At 36.6% G+C, this 27,451-nt stretch overlaps 1 protein-coding gene across 6 annotated transcripts in view; it reads right to left on the reverse strand.

Moving 5' to 3' along the window:
* THADA (THADA armadillo repeat containing) overlaps window positions 1–27,451 on the reverse strand; it is a 357,394-nt gene that overhangs the window by 247,989 nt on the left and 81,954 nt on the right. For all 6 annotated transcript variants that reach the window (XM_064364035.1, XM_064364033.1, XM_064364034.1 and 3 more), the window contains exons 26-27: window positions 26,706–26,828; window positions 13,117–13,208 (exon numbers count right to left, since the gene is read on the reverse strand). In XM_064364035.1, coding sequence (XP_064220105.1) covers window positions 13,117–13,208; window positions 26,706–26,828 — 215 coding nt within the window. The remainder of the gene's footprint in view (window positions 1–13,116; window positions 13,209–26,705; window positions 26,829–27,451) is intronic.

The following is a 27,451-nucleotide window of genomic DNA, read 5'->3' on the forward strand; positions in this document are numbered from 1 at the left end:
TGTGTTTTTAGTACATATAATTTCATTTCCAAATACAGTCACCTGTCATTTAACAGAGGGATATGTTCTCAAAAATACGTTATTAGGCAATTGCATTGCAGAGTAAACATGGTAAGAGTGTCCTTATACAACCCTACATGATACAACGCATTACATCCCTAGGCCATATGATATAGCCTATTACTCCTAGGCTACAAACCTGTAAAACATGTTATTATACTAAATATTGTAGGTAATGCTAACACAAGGGTAAGTCTATGTGTATCTAAACACACTAAGCAAAGAAAAAGAATACAATATGCTGTAAAAGATAAAAAATGGTTCACCTGTCTAGGGCAGTTACCATGAATGGAGCCCGCAGGACTGGAAGCTGTTCTGGAGTGAGTCAGTGAGTGGTGAGTGAACATGAAGGCCTAGAAAACTACTGTGCACTACCGAAGACTTTATAAACACTGGATACTTAGGCTACAACAAATTTGTTTAAAAAAAATTTCCTTCTTCAATAGTAAATTAATCTTGATTTACTGTAACTTTTACTTTATAAACAAAATTTTTAACTTTTTGATCTTTTGCAATAACAAAGGTTAAAAAACACTATTCAGCTGTACAAAAATATTTTCTTTCTTTATACACTTATTCTATAAGCTTTTCCTATTTTTAAAAGTTATTATTTTACTTTTTAAACTTGTTTGTTAAAAAGAAAACATGGGCCAGGCACGGTGGCTCAAGCCTATAATCCCAGCACTTTGGGAGGCCAAGGCGGGCAGATCACGAGGTCAAGAGATCGAGACCATCCTGGCCAACATGGTGAAACCCCGTCTCTTACTAAAAATACAAAAAAAATTAGCTGGGCGTGGTGGCATGCACCTGCAGTCCCAGCTACCAGGGAGGCTGAGGCAGGAGAATTGCTTGAACCCGGGAGGCGGAGGTTGCAGTGAGCCGAGATCGCGCCACTGCACTCCAGCCTGGCACCTGGCAACAGAGCAAGACTCTGTCTCAAAAAAAGAAAAAGAAAGAAAACATGAACATTAGCCTAGGCCTATACAACATCATCAACATTAGCCTAGACCTATCCAAGGTCAAGATCATCAGTATCCCACCTCTACACTCTGTCCCACTGAAAGGTCACCAGGAACAATAACGAGCATGGAGCGGTTGTCTCCTATGATAACAATATCTTCTGGATATCCCACCTCAACCTGTTTTATAGTTAACGTTTATTTTTTTTTAAGTAAGTAGGAGTACACTCTAAAATAATGATAAAAGGTATATTAAATACATAAACCAGTAACACTGATTTTTTTCCCCAGTATCGTGCTATCATATATAATTGTACATGCTAGACATTTTTTTTTTTTTTTTTTTGAGACAGAGTGTCACTCTGTTGCCTAGGCTGGAGTGCAGTGGCACAATCTCGGCTCACAGCAACCTCCACCTCCCGGGTTCAAGTGATCTTCCTGCCTCAGCCTCCCGAGTAGCTGGGATTACAGGTGCTCACCACCACACTGGTTTAATTTTTGTATTTTTAGTAGAGACAAGGTTTCACTATGTTGGCCAGGCTGGTCTCGAACTCCTGACATCAGGTGATCGACCTGCCTCAGCCTCCCAGAGTACTAGGATTGCAGGCATGAGCCACAGCACCTAGCCCATGCTAGACTTTTATATGACTGACAGCACAGCAGAGGTAGGTTTGTTTACACCAGCATCACCACAAACATGTGACTAACACATTGTGCTAAGACATCACAGGGGATAGGAATTTTTCAGCTCCACTATAATCTTATGGAAACACTGTCATATATGCGGTCTGTCATTGACTGAAATGTTATGTGGGGCATGACTGTACAGGCAGGAGAGGCATATCATCAATACTGCTCTGTGCTTGTCAACCATGACCTGAATCACTTACTGTCTTATAGATAGAACAAAAGAAGGAAGAAAGATGCAGAAATAGGTGAAATTTTCTCACCTTAATGGAAGAAGAATTAAAGAGATAGGAAGGAGGAAAGCAGTTAAAGAAGATGTGTGTTTTAAGAGCATGACGAAAAGCTCTGTTCTGGGTACAATTTCACAGTGGAGCTAAAGTGAGGAAATGGGAGGAGTGGAACACACTGGCTCTTCCCCTGAGAGAGAGGAAAGGAGTTCACAGAGTACTGACAGCTTTCCACTTTGTTTTACAGTTGTGTTTATAGCTGAGTTCAAGTCTTATCTCTCCTCCTCCACTGTTCTCCAAAGATTTCGACCATATTTTATAAATGTCTGTACTCCCCTCAGTGCTCAGATCCTTGAACCTAGCAAATGTCTCTGCTGAATGAATGATGAAGAAAAAAAATGTTGAATCACCTAAACAGGACACCAATCATAGTAAATGGAACCAGTGGCATAGGAAGGCTCTGCTTATGAGGGCAAAAGAGGGAATTAAGTGAATTAAAGGAGGGAAGTATGTAACTGACCATTTAAATATATCTAAATCAACCTCAGGTATTTAGAATTTGAGTGATCACAGAGATAAATAAAAGAAAGATAAAGATGTCTAAAGAGCATTAGATGCCTCTAGAATTGTGCTTATAGAGTGAAAATTCTAGTCCTCCAAAATTTAGTAACCTCACTATTTCTTCCTCAAGAGAAGTTAGTCTGACCCCATCTTTCACTGAGCCTGAGTGATCTGCCCTGACCCAGACCATCTCATGGATCACTTCTATGGAGGGAGTAAGTGCTGGAAAAAACATTTATTAGAGTTTAGAGGGTGGGAAAGAAAGAAACTTAGCAGACAGACAAAGAGGGATTGTTCAGGACAATTGGCCTAAGTTGAATTCAGAGACCAAAAAGTCACATCAAAATACTTTGGTTCATAAATAAAAATAATTAAGCAATAATTCCAACAAATTTAGAAAGATGGCTGGACATGGCGGATCACACCTGTAATTCCATCACTTTGGGAGGGTGAGGTGAGCGGATCACTTGGGCTTAGGAATTTGAGACCAGCCTGGGCAAATGGCGAAACCCCGTCTCTACAAAAAGTACAAAAATCAGCCAGGCATAGTGGCGCCCACATGTAGTCCCAGCTACTAGGGAGGTTGAGGCAAGAGGATGGCTTGAGCCCAGGAGGCAGAGGCTACAGTGAGCCAAGACTGCGTCACTGCACTCCAGCCTGGGTGATAGAGCCAGACCCTATCTCAACAAAGAAAAGAAAAGAAAAGACTATTTGACTTCACACCATTTGGCCTTACAAGAAGAAAATCAATGTTATAATATACAGGTCAAATTCCAAAGTGAATTAGAGTTCATATTAAAAAACAATGTTAACATTCTGTTAGCCTGTTAGAGATTAGCTCTGAACCAGGGAGACATTTCATATCACAGAATAGCATTTTCTTCGTTAGTAACTGATCACATTCTACTCAGAATCTCTATTCTAACGTTCCACAAAACTTTGTAAAGTCATGTGTAAAGACACAGACTTTGTTCCTGCGTGAAATTTTTATAATGCAAGCTGCTTACAGGAATGAATTCTATGGAACTATATATCCAGACACTTGCACTACTTCACATCTTTTAGTAATTACATAAAGGAAATACATAAAGGAAAAAAAATTGCCTATTAAGCTAAAATACTGCATATATAGTCTTCCTATGTAAGTCACTGTTCTTAACACAAACATTTTCAAACCTTTTCAGATAGCCTAGAAGAATGTAGCAACAGACATCATTAGTTGCCTAATCAATAGTTATTCCTCTATCTCATCCTTCCTTTTAACAGAATTGATTTTGGTTGGGCATTCACCCTTCTCAGTAGTCACGTGCTTCAGGGAGGACTAGCACCAAGCCCAGACCCAACTGATGAATCCTGATTAGTCTAATTATAGTGGATCTCTTTCCCTCACTAGGGATAAGCTGGAGCATGCTAAGATGTTAACTCTGGCCAACTAGATATGAAGAAAAGTATGTAGAGGGTGGAGGTGGGGCCATGGGGACATAAACAGGAGGAAATGCTGTTGCTCTTAAAAAGAAACAGAAATGCACAAGGCCACTGGGTATCGTGCCTAGACACTGTAGTATCTGGATATGGCTGGAACTGTAGCCATCTTGCAACCATGAAGGAAGCTTGCCTGGGGCTCATGGCATCATGTCAAGGATGGCATAGTAGAAACATAAGGAGAAATTTGAGTCTCTGATGATGTTTTCAACCTTAAAAGAAGCAATCCTCTTTAAAACTTCCTGGTTATATAAGGGATAATAAGTTTTCTGTGTTTAAATTTTGATTTGGGTTTACAGTTACTTGCAGCCAAAAGCGTTCTAACTGCATAAGTCTGAATTATTTCAAGCCTCTGGGTAAATGTTTACAGATGGCGCTGTTACTGTGGGGATTAGGGATGACAACAGAGTATGCCACTTAATTTACTAGCAAGACTGTATTTCAAAGCTGGTTACTATGCTATGTCCCTCTCCCTGTCTGCACTCTTCCCCCACCCCACCAACAGATACATCAATCGCAGTCCTACCAGTTGGGTACTAAGCTTGCTGATCAGTTCATCAACTGTATTATAGGCACTATCTTCCCCATATTAATAGTTAAGTCTTTGGGAAAATGGAAATTAACTTCTTCTGACAAAATGGTAGAAGATTCTAATGCAGAATATAAAGTTCATCTCTCAAAGAGGCATTTTAGTCTAGAATTTTTAAAGACCTACAATTATGAAATTTTCCTAGATTCAAATGTATTGACTACCTACTATATGTAGGACACTATTTTAAATTTTTATCTGACAACTTGGGATACATCACAGTGTTTTTAGCTGTAACTAAAACTAAGGGAGGGGAGGGGAGGGGAGGGGAGAGAAACAAATCTCCATGGTCAAATAACTTAGGGAAATGCACATACTGCATGCTATATCCAACTCCTGAAGATTCTCAAAATGCATTACAGCACATTAAATGGTCTGAGAAACCTGTCATTATTTAATTCATCTTTTCTAGTCAGTGAATAACAGAAAAATCTATTTTTCACTAAATATCTTTTAATTTCTTGAGAAAACTAGTATTCCTTAGAACAAACACAGGACATATATTCCCCATTAACATAGCCGCTACTCAATTTAGAAGTGGTACACAAAAAATAAATGCAGAAATAATCACACCAAGCTGTCACCATGCTTTAAAATCTACAGAGAGCTACTTACTCATGAGCAACTACCATCACATTCTCCATGCCCAACAGCCAGTGGTACAGAATACAATCACTTTTCAAATAATTCCTAAAGCAATGGTTTTATCACAGAATACTCTGATATAAAGACTTCTAAATGAATCCTAATGTTCTGTAAAATTCAAACTAGTCTCCTGCATGTCTCTTTTACTCACTCACTGATAGAGTCTCAGAACCTAGTACAGCACCTATGCAGATTAGGTGACCAATGAATCCTTGCTCTAGGAATGAATGACTGAATGAAAACTTCCATCATGTCCTCTCTGTCCTAGTCTGATTCATCTTCTAATTTTCTTAGACATGTACAATGTGTGTTCCAACTTCTACATCTCCGTTTATGTTACATAATCCCATATGCAACACTCTTCCCTACCTATTCAAATCCTGACCATCCTTTCATGTCCAGATTCAACCCAGACTGCTACATGGAGACTAGCCTCATCCTCCTCTGATCTCTTATCCCCTGACGGTCAGTACCAGAGAGTCTGATACTCACATTTCCTAAACTAGTTCCCATGTTGGTCTTACCTCTCAATAAATGCTAAACTCCTTGAATCTCAGACATGCTATAAACTACTTTTGTACATACTAGGATGCCAAGGTACATAAGGAGTATTCAATGAAAAAATTAAGAGTACATTTCATTAAAAAGTTCCATGTATAACAACAATAGTTGGAAATTCCTGAAATTTCCAAATTGTACATTACTAAAATCAATAGCTACAAGGACCAAGTTCTGAATAAAGAAATATTATCAAGTTCTAAAGAAACTGTTCCCTCTGCCTTTAACTTCTTTGACTCCATTTTCTCATTTGGAAAATAGCTCTGCAGTATTTCTCTACAGGTACTGAATGAGCAAGAAATACTGCTTGTAAACCCCCTGATAAATGAAGACTTTATCTCATAGTCCTGGAAGCAATCCTGACGTCTTGAATTATGTAATCCTGGTATTACATTATATTAGTCTGGCTCATATAAAATGTAAGCTACAAAAATACCAAAGCTAAGAAAAAATATTTACTCATGCTTTTACTAAGATGCAGAAAGAGGATGCATGCATTGCCAAAATTCCATAGAACATGCTCAAACTAAAGCAACAATGCCTTAGTTATTAAAGAAGGCAATGGCCTGAAGCAGTACTTAGAAATAAAGATTACTTGGTCCACGCAAGAGTCAATATTTAAGAACACAATGACTAATTCCCACTTCAAGTTCATGAAAACATTTCTTTTTAAGAACTTCTTTTCAGTTAAAAACTTTATTTGTGGTTTTCTTACCTGTAATCTATGAACCTAAAAATGAACAAAAACTTGTAACATGAAACTCTCCAGTTGGCCAAAGTGTCAGTATAGACTTAATGCTGACTTTAAGAACATCTCAACCAGGATTACACAAAACTTGTACTTTACCTCTCAGGCTCCAAAAATACTCATTTATCTACTCTGCCTAAAGAACCAGAATGAATGTTCATTCTACAAACAACCCTGGAAAATGCACGAATGACACTCCAGACTATACCAAAACACTGGAGCTCTTAACTTACTTTCAAATAATTAATATTTACAATCCTTTGATTAAAGTGACTCTTTGAGAAAATAAGCTTCCTATTTTAAATTAGAATAATCTGAATCCAAACTAGTATTATTGTTGCTAACAGAAACTTCATATCTAAACAATGGACTGATTTTTTAAAATGTTCTAGTTGAGCTTATTGTGAACTAAAAATAACCATTAAATTATATCACCAGCACTATCTCTGTGACCTTGCAAAAATTACATAACTTTTCTGCACCTCAATTTTAAGATCTCCAAAATGAGAATAAGACTAGATGACTTCCTAGGTCCTCTCAAAGATAAAAACAAATAATAATGGTTATTAGTATCAATTGAATTAAAGATATCAATGAAAGATATAAGCACAGAATCTAAAAAAGGTTAAGTCTACAGAAATCATATCATAAGCAAGAACTGTCATAAACCTCAAAATGCTCTATCAAGAGCACCAAACTATTATCAAATATAAGAGTTTTATAGAGATAAATGTTTAAAAAAAAAAAAAAGTTAACTTCTTGCTAGCAACAGTGATATCCTTATTGGGGTAATTTAGTTCATTCTCTACTTTCTAACCAGAAAACTAAGATTTCTACCTTCTTGGTTTTATGACAGTCCTGGTTGACATTAGAAGCCTTGCACCTTGCTATTCTCTCACCTCTGTCTACATGAGAACATCGAGGGGCTCACTGAAGTAAATAACATTCATGCACCAAAAAGTATACAATCCTTATTGTCTTTCACCATCCAGAGAAAGAATCTTAAAGTCAACTCAAACCAAATTCTCCTCCTGTCTGCTCCTACTTTTCCTCCTAAAATCAACCTACCATGTGGGAGATGTCAGATTATTGGTCAACATTCAGACTCTAGGTGAACTGGCTAATTTCCCATAGAGTCTGACAAAATAAAATCTAAAGCCAACTCCAAAAAGGTGATTTCCTGCTCTTGAAGGAATCCACGTTTGGTGTGTAACATCATGTGCTCTGCAGATGGAACTCTCTTTGTGTTCTAGTTCTGCCACTTTCTGGCTGTATGGCCACAGGCAAGTAGCTAAACCTCACCAGCCTTAGGTTCCTCTTCTGTGAAATGAGGATGATACTACCTACCAAACAGAGCTATGATCCCAGCTAAGTTAGATATGTATAAAGGGTCTGACATGGTCCACACACTAAAGAAATGTTACCTTCCTTCACGACTTCTCCTTTCCTTCTAGACAACTGAACAGGGACTCCAGCACCACAGATAATTACCATATTCTTCATCAGACCAGGAGTCCCCTAGGGCAGAGAGTATTTCTGATTTATCATTGGATCCCAGTAACTAGCAGAGTAAAAATACAATAAATGCTTGTTCAGTGGAGAAATGAGAACTCTTTTGGGTATGAGGATGTTAATATTACCCTGGCTGCTCACGCCTGTAATCCCAGCACTTTGGGAGGCTGAGGCAGGCGGATCACAAGGTCAGGAGTTTGAGGCTAGTCTGGCCAACATAGTGAACCCCATCTCTACTAAAAAAAAAAATACAAAAAATTAGCCTGGTGTGGTAGTGTACACCTGTAATCCCAGCTACTTGGGAGGCTGAGGCAGAAGAATCACATGAACCTGGGAGGCAGAGGTTGCAGTGAGCCAAGATTGCACCATTGCACTCCAGCCCGGGATAAATAACCCTGGCCACAGTCAAAAGAAAATTCTGATTTTCAACTTGGCCAAATAGGGCTTGCTACAAGCTACTATGTAGTTCAAAGCAAATAAGCTATTTTGAATTCTAATAATTACATTCTCTAAAATATGAAAACCCAATTGCCCTGCAGCTTTTAATTTTAGTTTTGAGAATTCAATTCTTTCTCCAACAATAGAGTGGGTAACCACAGAAACTTGTGGAATCTTTTTTCCTAGAAAACATGAAGAACGGGAGAGAAGCCAGTCTGTCTGGAAATTGCTTCAAAATCTCTCTATAAGCAGGATGCTGGTCTGGATTAGATGTCCCTTGAAGGATCCTTCCAGACCTACAGCACTAAAATGTTAAGAAAAATAACTAAAATAATTCTCTGTCACTTATACTGTGGAAAATAAAATAAACACAATTTAACATCTCCCAACACAGTCACTGGAAACAATTTTACTTGGATCTTGCCATGCGTTTAGAAACCCATTTTCTTCTTAAATTGCACTAAATCATTCTGAGCTATTAATTTGACTATGAGCTCTCTTTAATAAGCTAGAATAGAGACTGTACTTAACACAGTAAACAAGACTACTATTTTTTGTTACTATTTCAATTTGTTACTGTTTCCATGTACCCCAAATCTATTCATTTTCCAAAGCTTTGTAAGAAATACTACTTCCCCCCAACAAATACTCCACTCAATTCTCCCGTTAATAAATTTCTAATGTGTTTGTTACTCACATCACACTGTATAGGTGATTCTTATATGGTGTCTCCTATTGGTAACTGACTCACATGTAACAATTTGTGTCTCCCTAACTGAACCATAAACTTCTAGAGTAAGATCCAAGTTTTATATTCCTCAAGTACTCCCCTATTATGTTAATACTAACTTCATGATAAGTGCTTTCAAGTTATCATTGGCTCACTGATTGATTTAAAGTGGAGAAAGAGCGCAAAAGCTTAGACGATGCTGTACATTAAGCACCTGTATGAAGCTTTGGAAAAGGAGACACTCCAAGAAGTCAAAAATAAACCTTTTCTGATTGCTACATATTGACATGTGTCATTAGCTGGGACTCACAGCTGAAAGTTCATACACACAGGTGCTAAAAAGGGAAAGACCTAGAGCTAAACGCCATATTAGTTTAGCTCCCATCCTGCAAGGAATGAGGAGCTATGAAGGTGAGCCCACTCACAGGGATAAGGAGAACATTTTAGAAAGCACAGCATACTCCACAGGTTGCAGAGCTCTGCTGGTTCTGATTTTACATAGAATCAGTTCTTCATTCTGTCCGACCAAGTCAGTCAGGCAGCAATAAACAGAAAGAAAAAACATTTAAAAAATTAAAATGTAATAACATTATTTTAAAAACACAAGTAAAACTTGTGTTTTCTTATTCTTTAAAATCCAATAAACACATCTAAAATAAGACTAATGGGTGTAAAAATTCAGTCATTACAAGTACACTCTACACACTTAACAGAGAGGCAGATCCTCTGCTCTTTTCTTTATATATGAAACAGGAACTTCTTGTCTCTACTATGTGGCAGGTACTGTTCTATGGCACTGGGAATACATCATTTTACCAAATTTACAATTCCAGTAACATTATGTAAAGCCTTACTTTAGTATTTTAAAGAGAGAAATGACCTCAGGGATATATTCCAAAACTCTTACTTTACAGAGAAGAAAACCAAAGCCCAGAGAGGCTGGCTATCTTGTCTCGGTTGGTTATAGTGGCTATATGGTAACATAGGCAGCAGTAGAAACCAGATTTCTTATTTCTCCTCTAGTAACAAAATTTACTTATTCATTAAGCAATTATTACTATATGCCTCCTGTATGCCAGAGATTATGCTAGGCACTAGGTACCCAAAAATGGTTAAGATACTGACCTTGTCCTGAAAAAGCACAGTCTTAAGAGCAAGACAATCACATGAGTATAATCACAGAAGTGGTAATAGAAAGAAAAACCAAACTGTATCTCTAATCACCTAGGACTTCCGATATTTTAAAGAAAATAAACTTCTAATAGTTTGTTTTATCCTCACAACAGCCCTAGGATTACACAGCACAGATCTTATTATTCCTGGTATATAGATGGAGAAACTGAAGTGCAAAGCGGATAAGGAAGCCCATTAAGGTAATCTCCAGTGGCAGCAAAATGCCTACAAACCAGGTTTGTTTACTTCAAGTTAGACCTTTTTCCCCATTAGATGGAAAAAGCAGATGTTCTTTTCATGTCCAGTTCCCTCTAACCAAGAATACACATTTCCAAGATTATGAGCAGGACAATCTGTGGTTGTGAAAGGAAACAACTGACTTGTGAGGTGTGTCACCAGCTGAGGTTAGTTATCCAATGGGTAAGTAACCAATCAAGACATCACTATTACTAGCATTCTTCAAGCGCCCATTACATACACGAAACAGATGAAAAAGGTCCTTCCCTCAGGAAGTTAATATTGTAAGGAACAGGCATATAAACATTTAAACAAAAAGTGACATAATTAAACAAACTACAACTAAAAGAACCATCACAAGCAACTGCAAATTTAAGACACTAAAGGTTTTGCAGAGCAAACCTAATGGGAGCTGCCAAGAAATATATCTTCATGGGTTACACAGGGAACAGAAGCCTTGTATGCCTAATGGTCCATACCGAACTTTGGATTACTCAAATTAAAAGCTCTCACCAAAAATGTTCTTAACATTTAAAAACTTAAATGTCTCATTTCTATTTCCTTTTTTATAGGAACCTTATATATTTTGTAACCTTTCCTATCCAAGGGTAATAAATTTATAATGGAAGTTTCTACCAGTGTGACTCTGGCAGAAAATTAAAATTGTATGGTATCACTGCCATATTCTTCCACCCTCAGATATACACTAAATGAAATAAAACTGATCATTTTTCTCCCACACATGTTAAAATTTACATATATTTATAAATATACTCAAGAATCACTTCACAAAAACCAAAAACTAGGCTGGGCACGGTGGCTCACGCCTATAATCCCAGCACTTTGGGAGGCTGAGGCAGGTGGATCACGAAGTCAAGAGATTGAGACCATCCTGGTCAATATGGTGAAACCCCATCTCTACTAAAAATACAAAAATTAGCTGGGCATGGTGGCACACACCTGTAGTCCCAGCTACTCGGGAGGCTGAGGCAGGAGAATTGCTTGAACCCAGGAGGCGGAGGTTGCGGTGAGCCAAAATCACGCCATTGCACTCCAACCTGGGTAACAAGAACGAAACTCCGTCTCAAAAAAAAAAAAAAAAACTAAAACTATTTTTCTTCAAGTTCAGTTTTAAACATTAATTTTACTTGTTTGATGACTTAATGTCTTATTTATACCAGTGTTTACCAAGGCCTTATAACATGACCCAACTGTTTTAAACTATAGCACACTGGAGAATTATTAACAAAATAGACAAAGCTAAGGAGAAACAAGTATTAGTGACTTCCAGTTAGTGACAGGAAGAATTTCTTTAAGAACAGGCTAAAAAATAAGAAATATAATCATCCTTCCAAAAGAATAAAGTTTATTTATTTAAAAAATACTACTCAGTTAAAAATAATAATTAAAAAGCTCTCAGGTATTGCCTGAACATACTCAAGGGATTTATACTTACAGCCAGTTACCTTCCTTTCAAATATCTGGTGAATGTTACAGGGTGACAAGAAGCAATTTAAATGATAATTCAGAACTACCACAGAGGGCTTCATAAGAGTTACCACTAGCACATCACAAAATGATTTCATATTTTTTTAATTCCTAAGATTTAGTTCCATCACACAAACACACATTTTAATAAATAACAGTTTAAAACTTAAATTTTGAAGCATGATGATTTCTTAAGGTAGGAAGAGGGCTTTGAATATAACTCTAGATCCTCAAGAGAAAGACCACTGGGCCAAACCGGATCCTAAATAAAGTGAAGGAAGTACTTAAACATGCAGCAACAGTGACATCTAGTGTTAACAATTTTGAGCCAATTAGATGACCATTAAATCCTCTTAAATGCTAAAGAATAACCATTCAAAGCTTTTCTTCTTCAAAAACAAACAATTCTTGTGCATTTTTATCTAAAAACTACTCAAAATCAAAATGGTTCCACAGGTTTCTTTCCAGGCCTAACAAAAAAGCTGTTTTGTTAAGACAAAAACAAATTAGAGGGTAAACATAAAACTAAAGACCAAAAGTAAAAAGCACTGTTTATTTCTTGTGGTTAACATGTATAGGTACTTCTCTTAGTACCAGAGTTTAATGCAAAGGTAATCAGAGACATGTTCTAATGAGAGGATCATAAACATTTAAACTTCCACTTATAAAACTAAAGATATTATGCAAGCTAGGATAACATCTACAAGTAAAGTTAGGACATTTCAGGAATACTTAAGATGCAAATTTTTTTAAAAAACTAGTTTTGCAGAGAGAAACAAGCTCTACATTTCACCCCGTTACCCTGCTAAATTTGTGTTGCTTTGAAAGTTACACTTATTAAACAGTTGATATTTTTTCCCAAGAGTTTAGAACTTGGCAGCGTAGGTTAATTCATTATAGTATTTTTATAGTTTTATGCTCTAGATGAATCTATAACAGCAGGCACAATTTCAAAAATTGTTTTTGGCCAGGACAACACTGTATTTTTTAAAAAAGCAAAGTTAGCCTTAGATGGAGCTTACCTATTTGTTTTGGAATGTTCATCCTTTACCCTTTTAACTCCAAAAATTCTTGTGATCAAGGCACTAAAGAGAAGTGTGGATGAATTTCGCACCTAATGTACAAATGAAAACACAGTAAGAGTTAAATATTCATGGCATGAAACCAACATTACAATGCTCAAACTAGATGATGCAAAATCATTATCTAACTGGCTAGTGTGAAGCTAAAAAAATAGGTTTGTATTCATAAAATAATTTTAAAAAATACTTTAATCAATTGAATGACTTAAATTGAGCTCTACAACCAAATCACATCCACACAACACATCCTTTTCCTATATTTCTAACATTACCATCAATGTTTTTCATTATATCTCTGCACTTACAGCACCAAATAACACTTCTTTTTTAAAATTCATTTTTCCATATTCTTCCTATGAATATCCCAGTAAAACCTCAGCTCTTTCCACTTATTTTCTGAAATCATTTACCTATGAGAAAATACTTATAAAACCTAACTTCAAAGAACCAAGTACAGTGGTGGACACCTATAATTCCAGCTATTTGGGAGGCTAAAGTCGAAGGACTGCTTGGGCAAGAAGTTTGAGACCAGCCTGGACAATATGGTGAGACCCCCGATCTGTTAAAAAAAAATTTTTTTTTTTAAATAAATTAGCTGGGTGCCATGGCACATGCCTGTAATCCCAGGTAGTCAAGAGGCTGAGGCAGAAGGATTGCTTAAGCCCAGGAGTTTGAGGCTGCAGTAAGCTATGATTCTGCCAGTGCGCCCAAGCCTGGGCAACAGAGTGAGAATGTGTCTCTAAAAACATAAAAACAAAACTCAAAAAACCTAACTTCAAAGAATCCAGGTAATTAATATGGCCAAGAAAATAGTTAACATACAAAATGTTGCTTATCAGCTGTACAATGCAAGTAACTTATCAAGTAATTTCAACATTGAAATTATCTGATAACTTATTAGTAAAGAGGCAGGAATTATCATTAATAAACATATATTATTTCTCCAAGATGATAATAATCTTTTCCATATCTTTTCCAAACCAATGTGTCAAGATACTTTGGAAGATCCTAAAAGGGTCTTGACTGTTTTGGTCTTGCAGGATTCCTCAATTACTCTGTCAAATCAGTGTAGAGAAGTCTATGTACTCACTTTGCTACAGTGTGGAAGGCCCTATACCAGCATCATGGATAAGATCCAGAAACAGAAAACACATACTTACTGGTATTATAGACCTTATGCTCTAATTCAGTAAGTGCCATAACCATATGGTGTATTAAATAGCAATATAGGTAGAAATATCACTAAAAGCAACAACATAAGGTTTAGAAAACAGCTTCCTGAAAGCACTGCCCTCAGAGTCACAAGCTCAAATGCCCACAGGAACAATGAGGACAGAGGCAGCAGAGGACTTTGTCTAATGTAGTCAGTGTCAGCTGAGTTGCTGCCATGAGGAAATATAAGCCCAGTTTTGCCAGATCTTCTGCTTTTTCAAGAGAAGTCAGAAACCCTGACTTCTCCCAGTTTTTATGTGAAATCTATTTTGAAATGCTGGCAGGAAATTAAAGGAAAAAAAAAACACACACCATGAAAGCCAAATAAAGCAGTCGTGGGCTAGTTTGTCCTACTGGCCACCAGTTTGTAACCTGTCTTCTAGAAGCCCAGAAGTGACTCAAGTCATGCATGGTAACCCTAGAAGTGAACTCTACAGATAGACTAGCACAATCCATATCAAAACCGCAATAAAACCCTAAAACTGGACAGATCCACTTATGTTCATTCAATAGCCAACAAACATTCATGGAGGTCCTACTATATGCCCTAACTTAATCCCCAAACAACAAATCAATCCATGCTGTTACTTCATCAATATAATCTCTGCCCTCGTTTAGGTCTGAATTATCTCTTACCTGATCTAGTGAAGTAGTTTCCAAAGGCTTTAGGTCTAAGATGACTTGGTAAAGACATCTGAAACCTTCACTCCTCTCAGAAATCAACACAAAGCCACAAAAAGAGAAGGAAAACAGAAACACAGACTCCATCTTGCCCCAAGACATACTTTCTAACAAAGGCTGCCAGATGCAATAAAATTAAACCAGGAGTGCCTAGAGATGTTGAGAAATGCACAACTTAACACTATAGAGGACTATTTTACAAAGTGAATGGGCACCCTCAGAAACAAAACTCCTTTGACTCAATAGGCTGCCCGCAGGAGACACATAATGTCTTTTTAGTAATATTAAGATGGACCAGAGGGTTCCAAACCTATCTGCCTGATCCATCCTGATATGGTCTGAATATTTGTGTTCCCCCAAAATTCATTTGTTGAAATTCTAACCTCCAAGACATTAGGTGGTGGAGGCCTTTGGGAAATGATTAAGTCAGGGGATAGAGCTCTCATGAATGGGATTAGTGCCCTTATAAAAATGGCCCCAGTGAGTTGCCTCACCTCTTACACCATGTGAGGACACAGCAAAAAGGTGCCATCTATGAACCAGAAAGTAGGCCTTCACCAGACACTACATGTGCCAGCATCCTGATCTTGGACTTCCCAGCCTCCAAATTGTGAGAAATAAATTTGTGGCATTTTGTTATAGCAGCCCAAAGGAACTAAGACATCTCTTATAAAGTGCCCTCATTAGGAATCAATGATGATCATTATGTTTTCCATTAGGTGTAGCAAAATCACGATATTCTATAGGCCTCCTGCATTAATCATTTACATCCTCAGAAAAACTAAAAAAAAAAAAAAAAGCTTTTCCTCATCTATTTGGTTACCCTGTTCATCAGTTAGTAAAGAATTATTTCCATATATTGACCATTTTCAGAATAATGAGTTCATACCATATCAACCTCCAAAAGGGGCTGAATGTTTTTTCGGTTTTAAAAATAATTTTTAAATCATTTTTTAATTGAGGTATAACTCACATATCATAAAATTTACCATTTTAAAGGATGCCATTCAGTGGTTTTTACTATATTCACAAAATGTGAAGCTATCGCCACTAACTAGATTTCACGATATTTCCATTACCTCAAAATGAAACTCTGGATCCATTGGTCCTCACTCCCTATTCTCCTGCAGTAGTAGGAAAGCAGAATCTACTTTCTGTCTCCATAAACTTGCCTTTTCTGTGTACTGCATATACATGGGGTCATGCAATATGTGGCCTTTTATGTTTGGCTTCTTTCACTTAGCATAATGTTCTCAAGGTTCCCCCATGTTGTAGCATATATGTTACTCCTTTTTAATGGATGAATAATATCACATTGTGTATATATACCATATTTTAAAAATCTGTTCTTCATTTGATGAATATTTGGGCTATTTCCAATTTGGAATATTATGAATAATTTTGCTAAGGATATTCATGTACAAGTTTTTGTGTGAACATGTTTTTATTTCTCATGGCTATATACCTAGAAGTGGTATTGCTTGGTCATATAGTGAATCTATGTTTAACCTTTAAAGAACCACCAAAATGGTAACACCATGTCATAGTCTCACTAGCAATGTATAAAGGTTCCAGTTTCACCAGTTCTCCAATTTCTCCACATCCTCCCCAATACTAGTTATTGTCTGTAAATTTTATTTTAGTGGGCATGGAATGGTATCTCACTGTAGCATTTCCCTAATGACTAACAATGTTAAGCATCTTTTTCTGTGCTTATTGGCCACCTGCCTATCTTTATTTGGAGAGATATATATATATTCTTTGTCTATTTTAAAATTGGGTTGTCTTTTATTATTGAGTTGTAAGAGTTCTTTATATATTCTGGGCACTCCACTCATCAGATATATAATTTGCAAACATTTTCTCCCATTGTGTGGGTTGTCTATACTTTCTTGATGGTGTCCTTTGAAAAACATTTTTTTTCTTGATGCTGGTTAAGTTTCATTTAAAAAATATATATATATATTTTTAACTTTTTTAGAGACAGCCTCTTGTACTGTTACCCAAGAGGAGTACAGCAGTGTGATCATAGCTCACTGCAGCCTTGAACTCTTGGGCTCAAGCAATCCTCCAGCCTCAGCCTTCTGAGTATTTGGGACTACAGGTGCACACCACTATGCCCAGCTAGACATTTTTAATTTTGATCAAGTCTATTAATTGTTTTCATTCGTTACTTGTACTTTAGGTGTCATATCTAACTAAACGTTACCTAATCCAAGGTACAAAAATTTACCTATGTCCTCTTCTAAAAGTTTTATAGTTTTAGCTTTTACATTTAGGTTTGTCATACATTGAGTTATCTGAATATGGTATGAGATGGGGATCAAATTCATTCTTTTGCATGTGGATATCCAGTTGTCCCCGTACCATTTGTTGAAGGCTATTCTTTTCCCATTGAATTGTCTTGGCAACTTTGTTTATTAAATGTGGGGATTTATTTCTGTGCAATCAATCCTAATCTGCTGATTTATATGCCTATCCTTATGTCAATGCCACAGTATCTTATTTACTGTTTCTTTGCAGTAAGTTTTGAAACTGGGACCTGTGGGGCCTCCAACTTTGTTCTTTTTCAAGATTGTTTTGGTTATTATGAGTCCCTTGCATTTCCATATGTATTTTAAGATCTGAAAAAAAAAAAGCCAGAAAGGATTTAACAGAGATTGGGCTGAATCTATAGATTAATTTGGGGATTATGTCATCTTAACAACATTAAGTCTGCCAGTGATGAACACAGGCCATCTTTCCATTTATTTGGGTCTATAATTTCTTCAGAAAATATTTTATAATTTTCAGCAAACTCTTGTACTTCCTTTGCTAAATTTATTCCTATGTATTTTATTGTTTTCGATGCTATTACAAATTGAACTGTTTTCTTAATTTCATTTTTAGATTTTTCATTGCTAGTGTACAATTAATTTTTGTTTGATGACCTTGTGCCCTGAAACCTTGCTAAGCTTGTCTATTAACTTTAATTTCATGTGTGTGGATTCCCTAGGATTTTCTATATTTAAATCATGTTACCAGAAAATAGAGATAGTTTTGCATCTTCCTTTACAAACTGGATAACTTTTATTTTTTATTCTTTTCTAGTTAGCCTAGCTAGAACCTCCAGTACAATGCTGAATAGGAGTGGCGAGTGTGGATTTCTTTGTCTTGTTCCTGATTTTAGAGAGAAAGCTTTCAGTCTTTTATCATCAAGTATATTGTTAGCTATGGATTTTCTATTGATACCCTTCATCCAAGTTGAGAAATTTCCCTTCAATTCTTAATTTTGTTTTTACATGAAATAGCACTAGATTTTGTCAAATGCCTCTTCTGTATCTGCATAAACAATCACATGGTTTTTGTTCTTTAGTCTAATCACATGGCGTATTACATTACAATGGTCCTCTCTCATCTGCAGTTTTGCTTTCTGTGGTTTCAGTTACCTGTGTTATAGTACAATAAGGTATTTTGAGAAAGATCATACTCACTTAACTTTTATTATGGTCTATTGTTATAATTGTTATCTCTTATAATATCTAATTTATAAATTAAATTTTATCACAGGTATGTATGCATAGGAAAAAACATAAGCTATAGGATTTAGTACTAACCATGGTTTCAGGCATCCACTGGGGGTCTTGGAATGGATCCTCCTCGAACTTGAGGAGGGAACTACTGTAATTGACTTTTGTATGTTGAAAATATATACTCTGTTGTATAACTGTATAAGTTATACAGAAGAACATTTAAAATAGTTATTGAAAATGTAGAGCAAAATAGCATGAAAGCCTACTTCCTAGTTAAGACAGAAGAGTGTCTCCTAGGTTTCTATGTGTGGTATAAATGGCTCAAGGATATCTGCTTCAGATATTGCTTTTTATGTTTTAGTATTTCATCCATATTTTCTGTTCCCATCCATTATAAATAAAGCTAACAAGGAGGAAACTAAAGTAGACAAAGAACTGAGAAAGAGTTTGTGACTAACAAACTGCATCATCGACTCCTAATTCACTGAACAATAAATTCGAATATGAATCACTGCTAGCAATCTTAATGTGAGTAATACAAAAGGTCATTAGCAGGGCTAATGTATTTTGAAAAATTCATAGTAGTAATGGCAATAAAAACATGTCCCTTTTTGAAAGGATGGATGGAAAACAGTAGGTTGGTGCAAAAGTAACTGCAGCTATTGCCATTGATAAGAAAAAAGGAGAGCGAAGACAGGAAAGAGTAGTAGTAAAGTTAAAAATGGAGAAATAATAGCTGTAATGAGTGACAAAATGATGGTGTGGTCAACAATGGACCGCATATTTAATGATAGTCCCATACGATTATACCACCATATTTTTACTGTACTTTTTCTATGTTTAGATATACAAATAATTATCACTGTGTTACAACTGCCTACATACTCAGCATGGTAGTATGCTATACAGGTTCGCAGCCTAGGAATAACAGGCTATATCATACAGCCTAGGTGTGGATATACATCTAGGTTTGTGCAAGTATACGCTATGATGTTCACCCAACAATAAAATCCCCTAGCGACAGATTTCTCAGAATGAATTCCTGTCATTAAGTAATGTGTGACTGTAATTCCAGGTAAAATCTATCCTTCTCACAAATGAAACATTTCCTGCTCCTGACCTCCCTCTCCATCAAGCCCTAAAAAATATGGTTGATAAGAACTTGGAATTCGACTGCAAACTGACAACTGTTACCAACGTTTTTCTCTTCTATTCATTGAGTGTATAACTTTTTCTTTCTATTTTTGCATGAAAAGTTTTCATGTAGACTTGTTTAAGATACAGAAGAGGCTGGACACAGTGGCTCACACCTGTGATCCCAGCACTTTGGGAGGCAAAGGCAGATGGATCACTTGAGGTCAGGAGTTAAAGACCAGCCTGGCCAACATGGGGAAAACTGTGCTGTCTCTACTAAAAACACAAAAATTAGCCGGACATGGTCACGGGCACCTGTAATCCCAGCTGCTTGGGAAGCTGAGGCAGAAGTATCACTTGAACCTGGGAGACAGATGTTGCAGTGAGCTGAGATCGCACCACTGCATTCCAGCCTGGACAACAGAGTGAGACTCTGTCACAAAAACAAAACACAACAAAGAACCAGAATAGTTAGGTAATTAAAACTGGGTTACACAAAGTTTTCTGTCTGTGTGTACATGTATATATGTGTATATTTTTTAATCTATGTATAGCTTTTCTTATATAATAGAAACACTCCCTTGAAAGATATTCAAAAAGTATTAATGAACAGCCTATTATGTGCAATGACTATGTGATATGGTCATTTACACACTATACACCTTACTTTTATTAGGCAGTCAATTGCTTAGGGGCAGTCAATTTCTTAAGGATGGGATCCACATATGACACTTAATATTTTGTCCAGTGTACATGGTATGAATTTATAGCAGAAAAAAATATTTTCTGAAAAACTAAATGAGATTTGGGTTCTAACTCGCCTTCCATCACTTCTTAGCCATGTGACCTTGAAAAGACAGTTAAAACTTTGGGTCACAAGTCTATCATCTGTAACCCAGGAAAACTGTGCTGGGATTTCGGGGCCTATGATTAAAGGAAGGGCCAGCCAGATTCGAGAGTTCCTGGTGACCCTCTTCCAAAGTAGCACCACACTTCACTTATGAGCAGACAAAAGAAGAGACAGGGTTTCCACTAGCCCATATAGTACATATGAGTGAATTAGAAAAATCCTCTAGGTCAATGAAGCTCCATGCCAAGGCATGTAGCACAATGAATAGAGCACAGCTAGGTTTCAGCAGTACACAGCTTTCAGCCTGGTACCCTTGTGGCAACCTCATAACTATCAGACGGCCTGGAGATGCTGCTGTCAACAGAGGCACAGAGTAGTCATGGCAGCACTACTTGGCAGCTCTAAGAGGATCTTTTTCCTATTCCTCTGAAACCCACTGCTTGTTGTGAACCAGATTAGCCTGGGGGAAGCAAGCTAAATATACACCAGATAAAAACATAAATCTAGCCAGGTGTGGTGGCTCATGCCTGTAATCTCAGCAGTTTGGGAGGCCAAAGCGGGTGGATCATCTGAGGTCAGGAGTTTGAGACTAGCCTGGCCAACATGGTGAAACCCCGTCTCTACTAAAAATACAAAATTTAGCCAGGTGTGGTGGCGGGAGTCTGCAATTCCAGCTACTTGGGAGGCTGAGGCAGGAGAATAGCTTGAACTGGGAGGTGGAGGTTGTAGTGAGCCAAGATTGCACCATTGTACTCCAGCCTGGGCAACAAGAGTGAAACTTCATCTCAAAAAAATTAATTAATTAATAAACCCAGTACGGGTCTTAGAAAGACTCTTAAGTGGCATACTCAGTGGAGTTTTGGGCAGGCTCCACTGAGGAAGCTGAGATTTGCCTGTCTTGCAATGATGATGCAGGGAAAGAAGATCAGGTCTCCCCTAGTCGCTGAACATAATTAAAAGAGATGAGTGATATTTTTAAACAAAAATTGCCCAATAAATTCTCAGGTTCCACTAATTATTTTCTGTTATTTAAAATTTTAACTAAACTGGTTGGTTTCAGCTCTGAAATATTAAATAAATATAAATAATATATTAAATACTATCATTTCTCACCATCTTTACTGAGCCATCTTTTGGCAGAACTATTACAATAGCTTCCTGATTGGTCTTCCCCCTTCCTTCTTGCCACCTTACAATCAAGTCTCCATGTTTACCTACATTAATTATATCCCATGACTCCCTGCTATAAATTTCTTTTATGGAGGGTTTTTCAACAGCAGTGGAAGTCATTATTTCAAACCTCAGGTTTGTCCCGACTATATCCATGGAGGTTCTGGTTCATCCAGCCATTTTCAGACTCAGATGAGATGCTACATCACAGGACACGGGCTCTGGCTTCCCTAGCAGCTGCGCGAGGGTTGTGCCAACACCAGCCCAAGTTGTGGTAATGCCCCAAGAGATGAACTTTGACCAGTAAGAGACAAACATATTGGACTGTTCCAAAAGGCTGTAGTTTCACATGGTCTAGATAGAAGATGTACCATGTACAAGACAACCAGCTCAGATTTTCTGCAAGATTAAGGTAACCTTGGTAATATTGTTCATCCTTCCTTGCCTTACTTCCCTTTCTCCTTCATTCCTGCTGGTCTTGGTTAGTATCATTCAATAACATGTTAGGACCCAGGCTTTACTTCCAGCTCTGTTTCCTAAGAAAACGGGGCCAAAACCCTAGAAGGTAGGTAAAATATACTTTCTTTGTGTTCCTAAAACACTCAAACCTCTCCTCTACAATAGCACAGATTGTGGAGTCAGACAGATAATAGTTCTGTGTCCTTAGGCAAAGTTATTTCATCTCTCTGAGCCTTGTTTTCTTCATCTATAAAATGAGGATTATACCAGAACCTACCAAGTTAATAGAACCTACTAAGATAATCAATCAATAAATTATGCCAGGTACATGAGAAATACTCAATAAGACAGCCATTATTATGATTATGTGTTATCTATCCTTGTATTTCTAGTGCTTAATATAACATCTACAATACAGTAAGTAGGTATGTCTAATGCCTAAAATATTTACACATTTTCTCTGTATTTTAAAAAAATGTTTACTAGGTAGCAAAGTTTGAGAGAGCTGCATGGTTTCAATACAAAAGACTGAGGAATCTGCAAAAAAAATTAAATATACATATGAATGCTTTCTGAAACATGTTTCTTTACCACAAATTAAAATTAAGTTCATTTTACATGTATGTTTTTCCTAATTATCAGGAAAAACAATTCAGTCAAAAAGTACAGCTGCAGCCAGCTTTAGGCACAGATATATTCCTGAGACGATGTGTACAATCAAAGTACTGCAAATCAAACCATATCTCACATGCAGTAAGGAAAAATCACTTAAAATCACTTCAACAGAGAATGCTTTTGTAAACTGTCTTTATAAGTGAATACTTCTTCACATCCATTAAGTAGGTTGACTTATAATTTTTATCTTAGTTTAGACTTTTATACAGAAGAGAACCCTCAAAAATATTAAGTAACAGTATTGATCATTATAGCTATGATATTTATTTCCTCTAGTAAAGCAACCAAACTGAATAGAAATGATTCCTTCATAAACATTGTTAAAAACAAAGATCCCAAGAAATAAAATTATTAGAATTATGAAATTAGAAAGAAAATAAAAGCACTTTATATATATTTATGCAGCCTTTTGTGGATATGTGTGCGTACATGTACTATGCACATGTAAAGTCCACACATAAAAGAGAGAAAGAAAATGAATCAGAACGCTCAAATCTGTATGGTGATTTAACAGGTGACTTTTACTGTTCCTATTATGCTTTTCTTTGTTTCCAAAATTGCTGCGGTGCACATGTATTACTGTTTAAGGTCTCAAAAAATAATCTTTTCAAAAAAAATGAATCACTGATTTCTGATAGTTTCAATTATACCAAAAAGTTGGATAAATCACCAGGTTTCACTCTCTGAAAGTTCTTTAACGGAAAATGTTTCTTGGTTCATTTGGAACTGATGGCTTGAAGAAAGCAATATTGATATTTCTGGCAATCACTTTAATGATTTCCAGTATTCTTGATGGTCAAGCCACATTCCTACCTCTCTGACTCTACTGACAGTATAAAGGCATAGCTCTACTTCTTGTAAGTGCAAAAGGTAAACTCTGTTTCCTCAAAAGTAGTTATGCAATGCTCTGAGACAGAATTCCGTAAGTGTGTATCTCTTACAGGAAGACACACGCTTTTCTAGGCAAGAGTTGGCAACCTCAAAGAATTCCTCTTCACAATGGGAGTCTGTGCCTTTGGCTTCCACTGCAAAATACTTACTTTCAATTAGAGGCTTATCATACAGGTAAGAAATGGTTTGTGTAGCTTACTAACTGGAAAGCCTGACTTTCTAGTAAATACTCCACTCTGCAGGTTATGTATTAAGATCTAGCTTCTTCTCTCCTCTCCTTTGCCAGGCTTTGTACTTTAAGCCACATTTTCAAGCATCTATAAACCAGAGGTTATTCTCCTTACTCCAGAAGACACAATGATATAGGAAAACAAACTATAATGTTTCTCCCAGAAATCATAAGAAAACACATGAAAAATTGCTTTCTTAAATCCAACAATTATACTGGGTATTGCCTACTATCTTTAAAGTTTTGAATAAAACACTTCTGGACAGTGACTATATTACAAAAGAAAATGTGACTCAGTATTTAACCCCTTCCATTTCAATGCCGTGCATCTATTTTTTTCAACTTTTGATAGAGTTTATTTGTAGCACTAACTCAAAACACTAATATCAGAGTCCATTCATTCCAAAACACAGATACATTTACGTACTCAGAGTTGTTTTGTTTCCAGATCAACATCATTAATCATTAGGGAAATGCAAATCAAAATCGGAATGAGATACCACTTCACACCCATTAAGATGGCTATTATAAAAAAAAAATGATAAGTTTTGGTAAAGATGCAAAGATATTGGAACTTGTGCATGGCTGATGGGAGTATAAAATGGTGCTGCTGCTGGGGAAGAAGTTTGTTCATTTCTCAAAAAGTTAAACATGGAATTACCATATGATATACCCAAAAGAACTAAAATGACTCAGATAATTTATACATCAATATTCACTGCAGTATTATTCATAATAGCCAAAAAGTGAAAAAAAAAAACTGAAATGTCAATCAATGAATGAATTTGGATAAAGAAAATGTGGTAGCTCAATATTACCGATCATTAGAGAAATGCAACCAAAACCACAATGAGATACCATCTCTTGCCAGTCAGAATGATGATTATTAAAAAGTCAAGAAACAACACATGCTGGTAAGGCTGTGGAGAAATAAGAATGCTTTTACACTGTTCATGAGAATGTAAATTAGTTCAACCATTGTGGAAGATGGTGTGGTGATTCCTCAAGGACCTAGAACCAGAAATACCATTTGCCCCAACAATGCCATTACTGGATATATATCCAAAGGAATATAAATCATTCGACTACAAAGATACATGCAATGTGTATGTATTGCAGCACTATTTACAGTAGCAAAGACATGGAACCAAACCAAATGCCCATTAATGATAGACTAGATAAAGAATATGTGGTATGTATACACTATGGAATACTATGTAACCATAAAAAGGAATGAGATCATGTCCTTTGCAGGGACACGGTTGAAGCTAGAAGCCATCATCCTCAGCAAACTAATACAGGAACAGAAAATCAAACACTGCATGTTCTCACTCATAAATGGGAGTTGAACAATGAAAACACATAGACACAGGGAGGGGAACAACACACACTAGGGCCTGTTGGAGGTGGGAAGGGAGGGAGAACATCAGAACAAATAGCTAATGCATGCGGAACTTAAGACCTAGATGACAGGTAGGGCATGATGTCTCACACCTGTAATCCTAAAACTTTGGGAGGCCAAGGCAGGCGGATCACAAGGTCAGGAGTTCAAGACCAGCCTGGCTAACGTAGTGAAACCCCATCTCTACTAAAAATACAAAAATTAGCTGGGCATGGTGGCGTGGACCTGTAGTCTCAGCTACTCGGGAGGCTGAGGCAAGAGAATCACTTGAACCCGGGAGGCGGAGGTTGCAGTGAGCTGTGATCACACAACTGCACTCCAGCCTGGGTGACAGAGCAAGATTCTGTTTCAATTTAAAAAAAACAAAAAACCTAGATGACAGGTTGATAGGTGCATGAAACCACCATGGCATGCATTTATCTATGTAACAAACCTGCACATTCTGCACATGTATTCCAGAACTTAAAGTAAAATAAAAATCAAAAAAAGAAAATGTGGGGTGTGTGTCTGTGTGTGTGAGTGTGTGTGTCTGTAGTGATAAACCAACACATACACATACACCACAATATGAATGAACCTTTCATATACTACATGAAAGAAGCCAGTGACAAAAGGACAAATATTGTACGATTCCATTTATATGAGGTATTAGACCAGGCAAATCCACAGAGACAGAAAGTAGAATAGAGGTTACTGGGGACGAGGGAGATGAGAGATGGGAATCGGTGTTTAATGAGTACAGAACCTCTGCTCGGGATGATGAAAATGTTCCAGAAAAGTACAGTGCTGATATACATTGTTGTGAATGCACATAATGCCACTACACTGTGTATACTTAAAAATGGCTAAAGTGGTAAATTAAAAAGAAAGATAAATGGCTGTTTAAAGAAAAATAATAACAATGTAGTGTGGGTTTACAACACACATAAAAGTAAAATGCATGACAATAACAGTACATAGAATGGGAGGAGAGAAAACAAGTGCACTATTATTAAGTTCTTATACTTTAAGTGACATGGTGTAATATCACTTGAGGGGAGACTGTGATAAGTTAAAGATGCCTACTGTAAACCCTAAAGCAATCACTAAAATAAGAAAACAAAGAATGATGGCTAATAAGCCAACAAATGAGTGAAAATGGAACCACGAAATATCAAGAATCAAAAATGTAGCTTGATCCAAAGATTTCTCCCTTAGAGAAACTTCATGTTAAAGTGCAGGAAATATTTTTTATCATCCAGTGAAAGATTAGGTTATTAAAACCTACTCAGACATATAATTAAATCAATGAAAATAAATAGCAACAGCACTTACTGCCCAGACCGGTGATGTAAAACCCAGAATTGCAGCCTTAGCTCCATCAGCTACATAAGGAATAATATTTTCTCCCAGGCGTGTATCTCTGAACAACGCTCTAAGGATATTTAAAGCATGAACCTAAAACAAGAAGTTCAAAATTAATTGTGGGTTGAAAACTGTGGCAAATCTAAATCTAAACATATCCAATAGCACGGTCTCAAAACAAAATATTTACAGCTAAGTGCATTAACAAACCCAAAAGTTGATTCTCTGAAACAGAAATAAACCTCTGACAAGACTAACCAAGAAGAGAGGAGAGAAAGAAGGCACAAATACATAATATTATCAATGTCGAAGCAGACATGACTACAAATAAATCAAAGAATACATTTAAAATAATATTAAACCAAATAAAAAATAATAGATAATCTTAATCTTAAGCTGTGAAGAGAAGACTCTCAAATTTCTAAGTCTAGTATAGCCTATCAAAACAAGGTGAGGGAAAATGGTAGCATCCACTGAAGTTAACATATACATACCTATTAACTGCTCCTAAGCATATACTAAATGGAAATGTACATGTGTTCATCATTCAGTATGTACAAGAATGTTCTTAAAAATGCTATTTTTAATACCCCAAATTAAAAACTATCTGAATGTTCATAAACAGTGGAAAAGATAAATAAATTATATATGATTACACAGCACTAAGAATCAATAGATTACAACATGGATGAAGATCAGAAACATAATGTTGACCA

This window comes from Aotus nancymaae, unplaced genomic scaffold (assembly GCF_030222135.1).
Source record: "Aotus nancymaae isolate 86718 unplaced genomic scaffold, 86718_ANA_hifiasm-v0.15.2.pri h1tg000057l, whole genome shotgun sequence".
NCBI lineage: Eukaryota > Metazoa > Chordata > Mammalia > Primates > Aotidae > Aotus > Aotus nancymaae.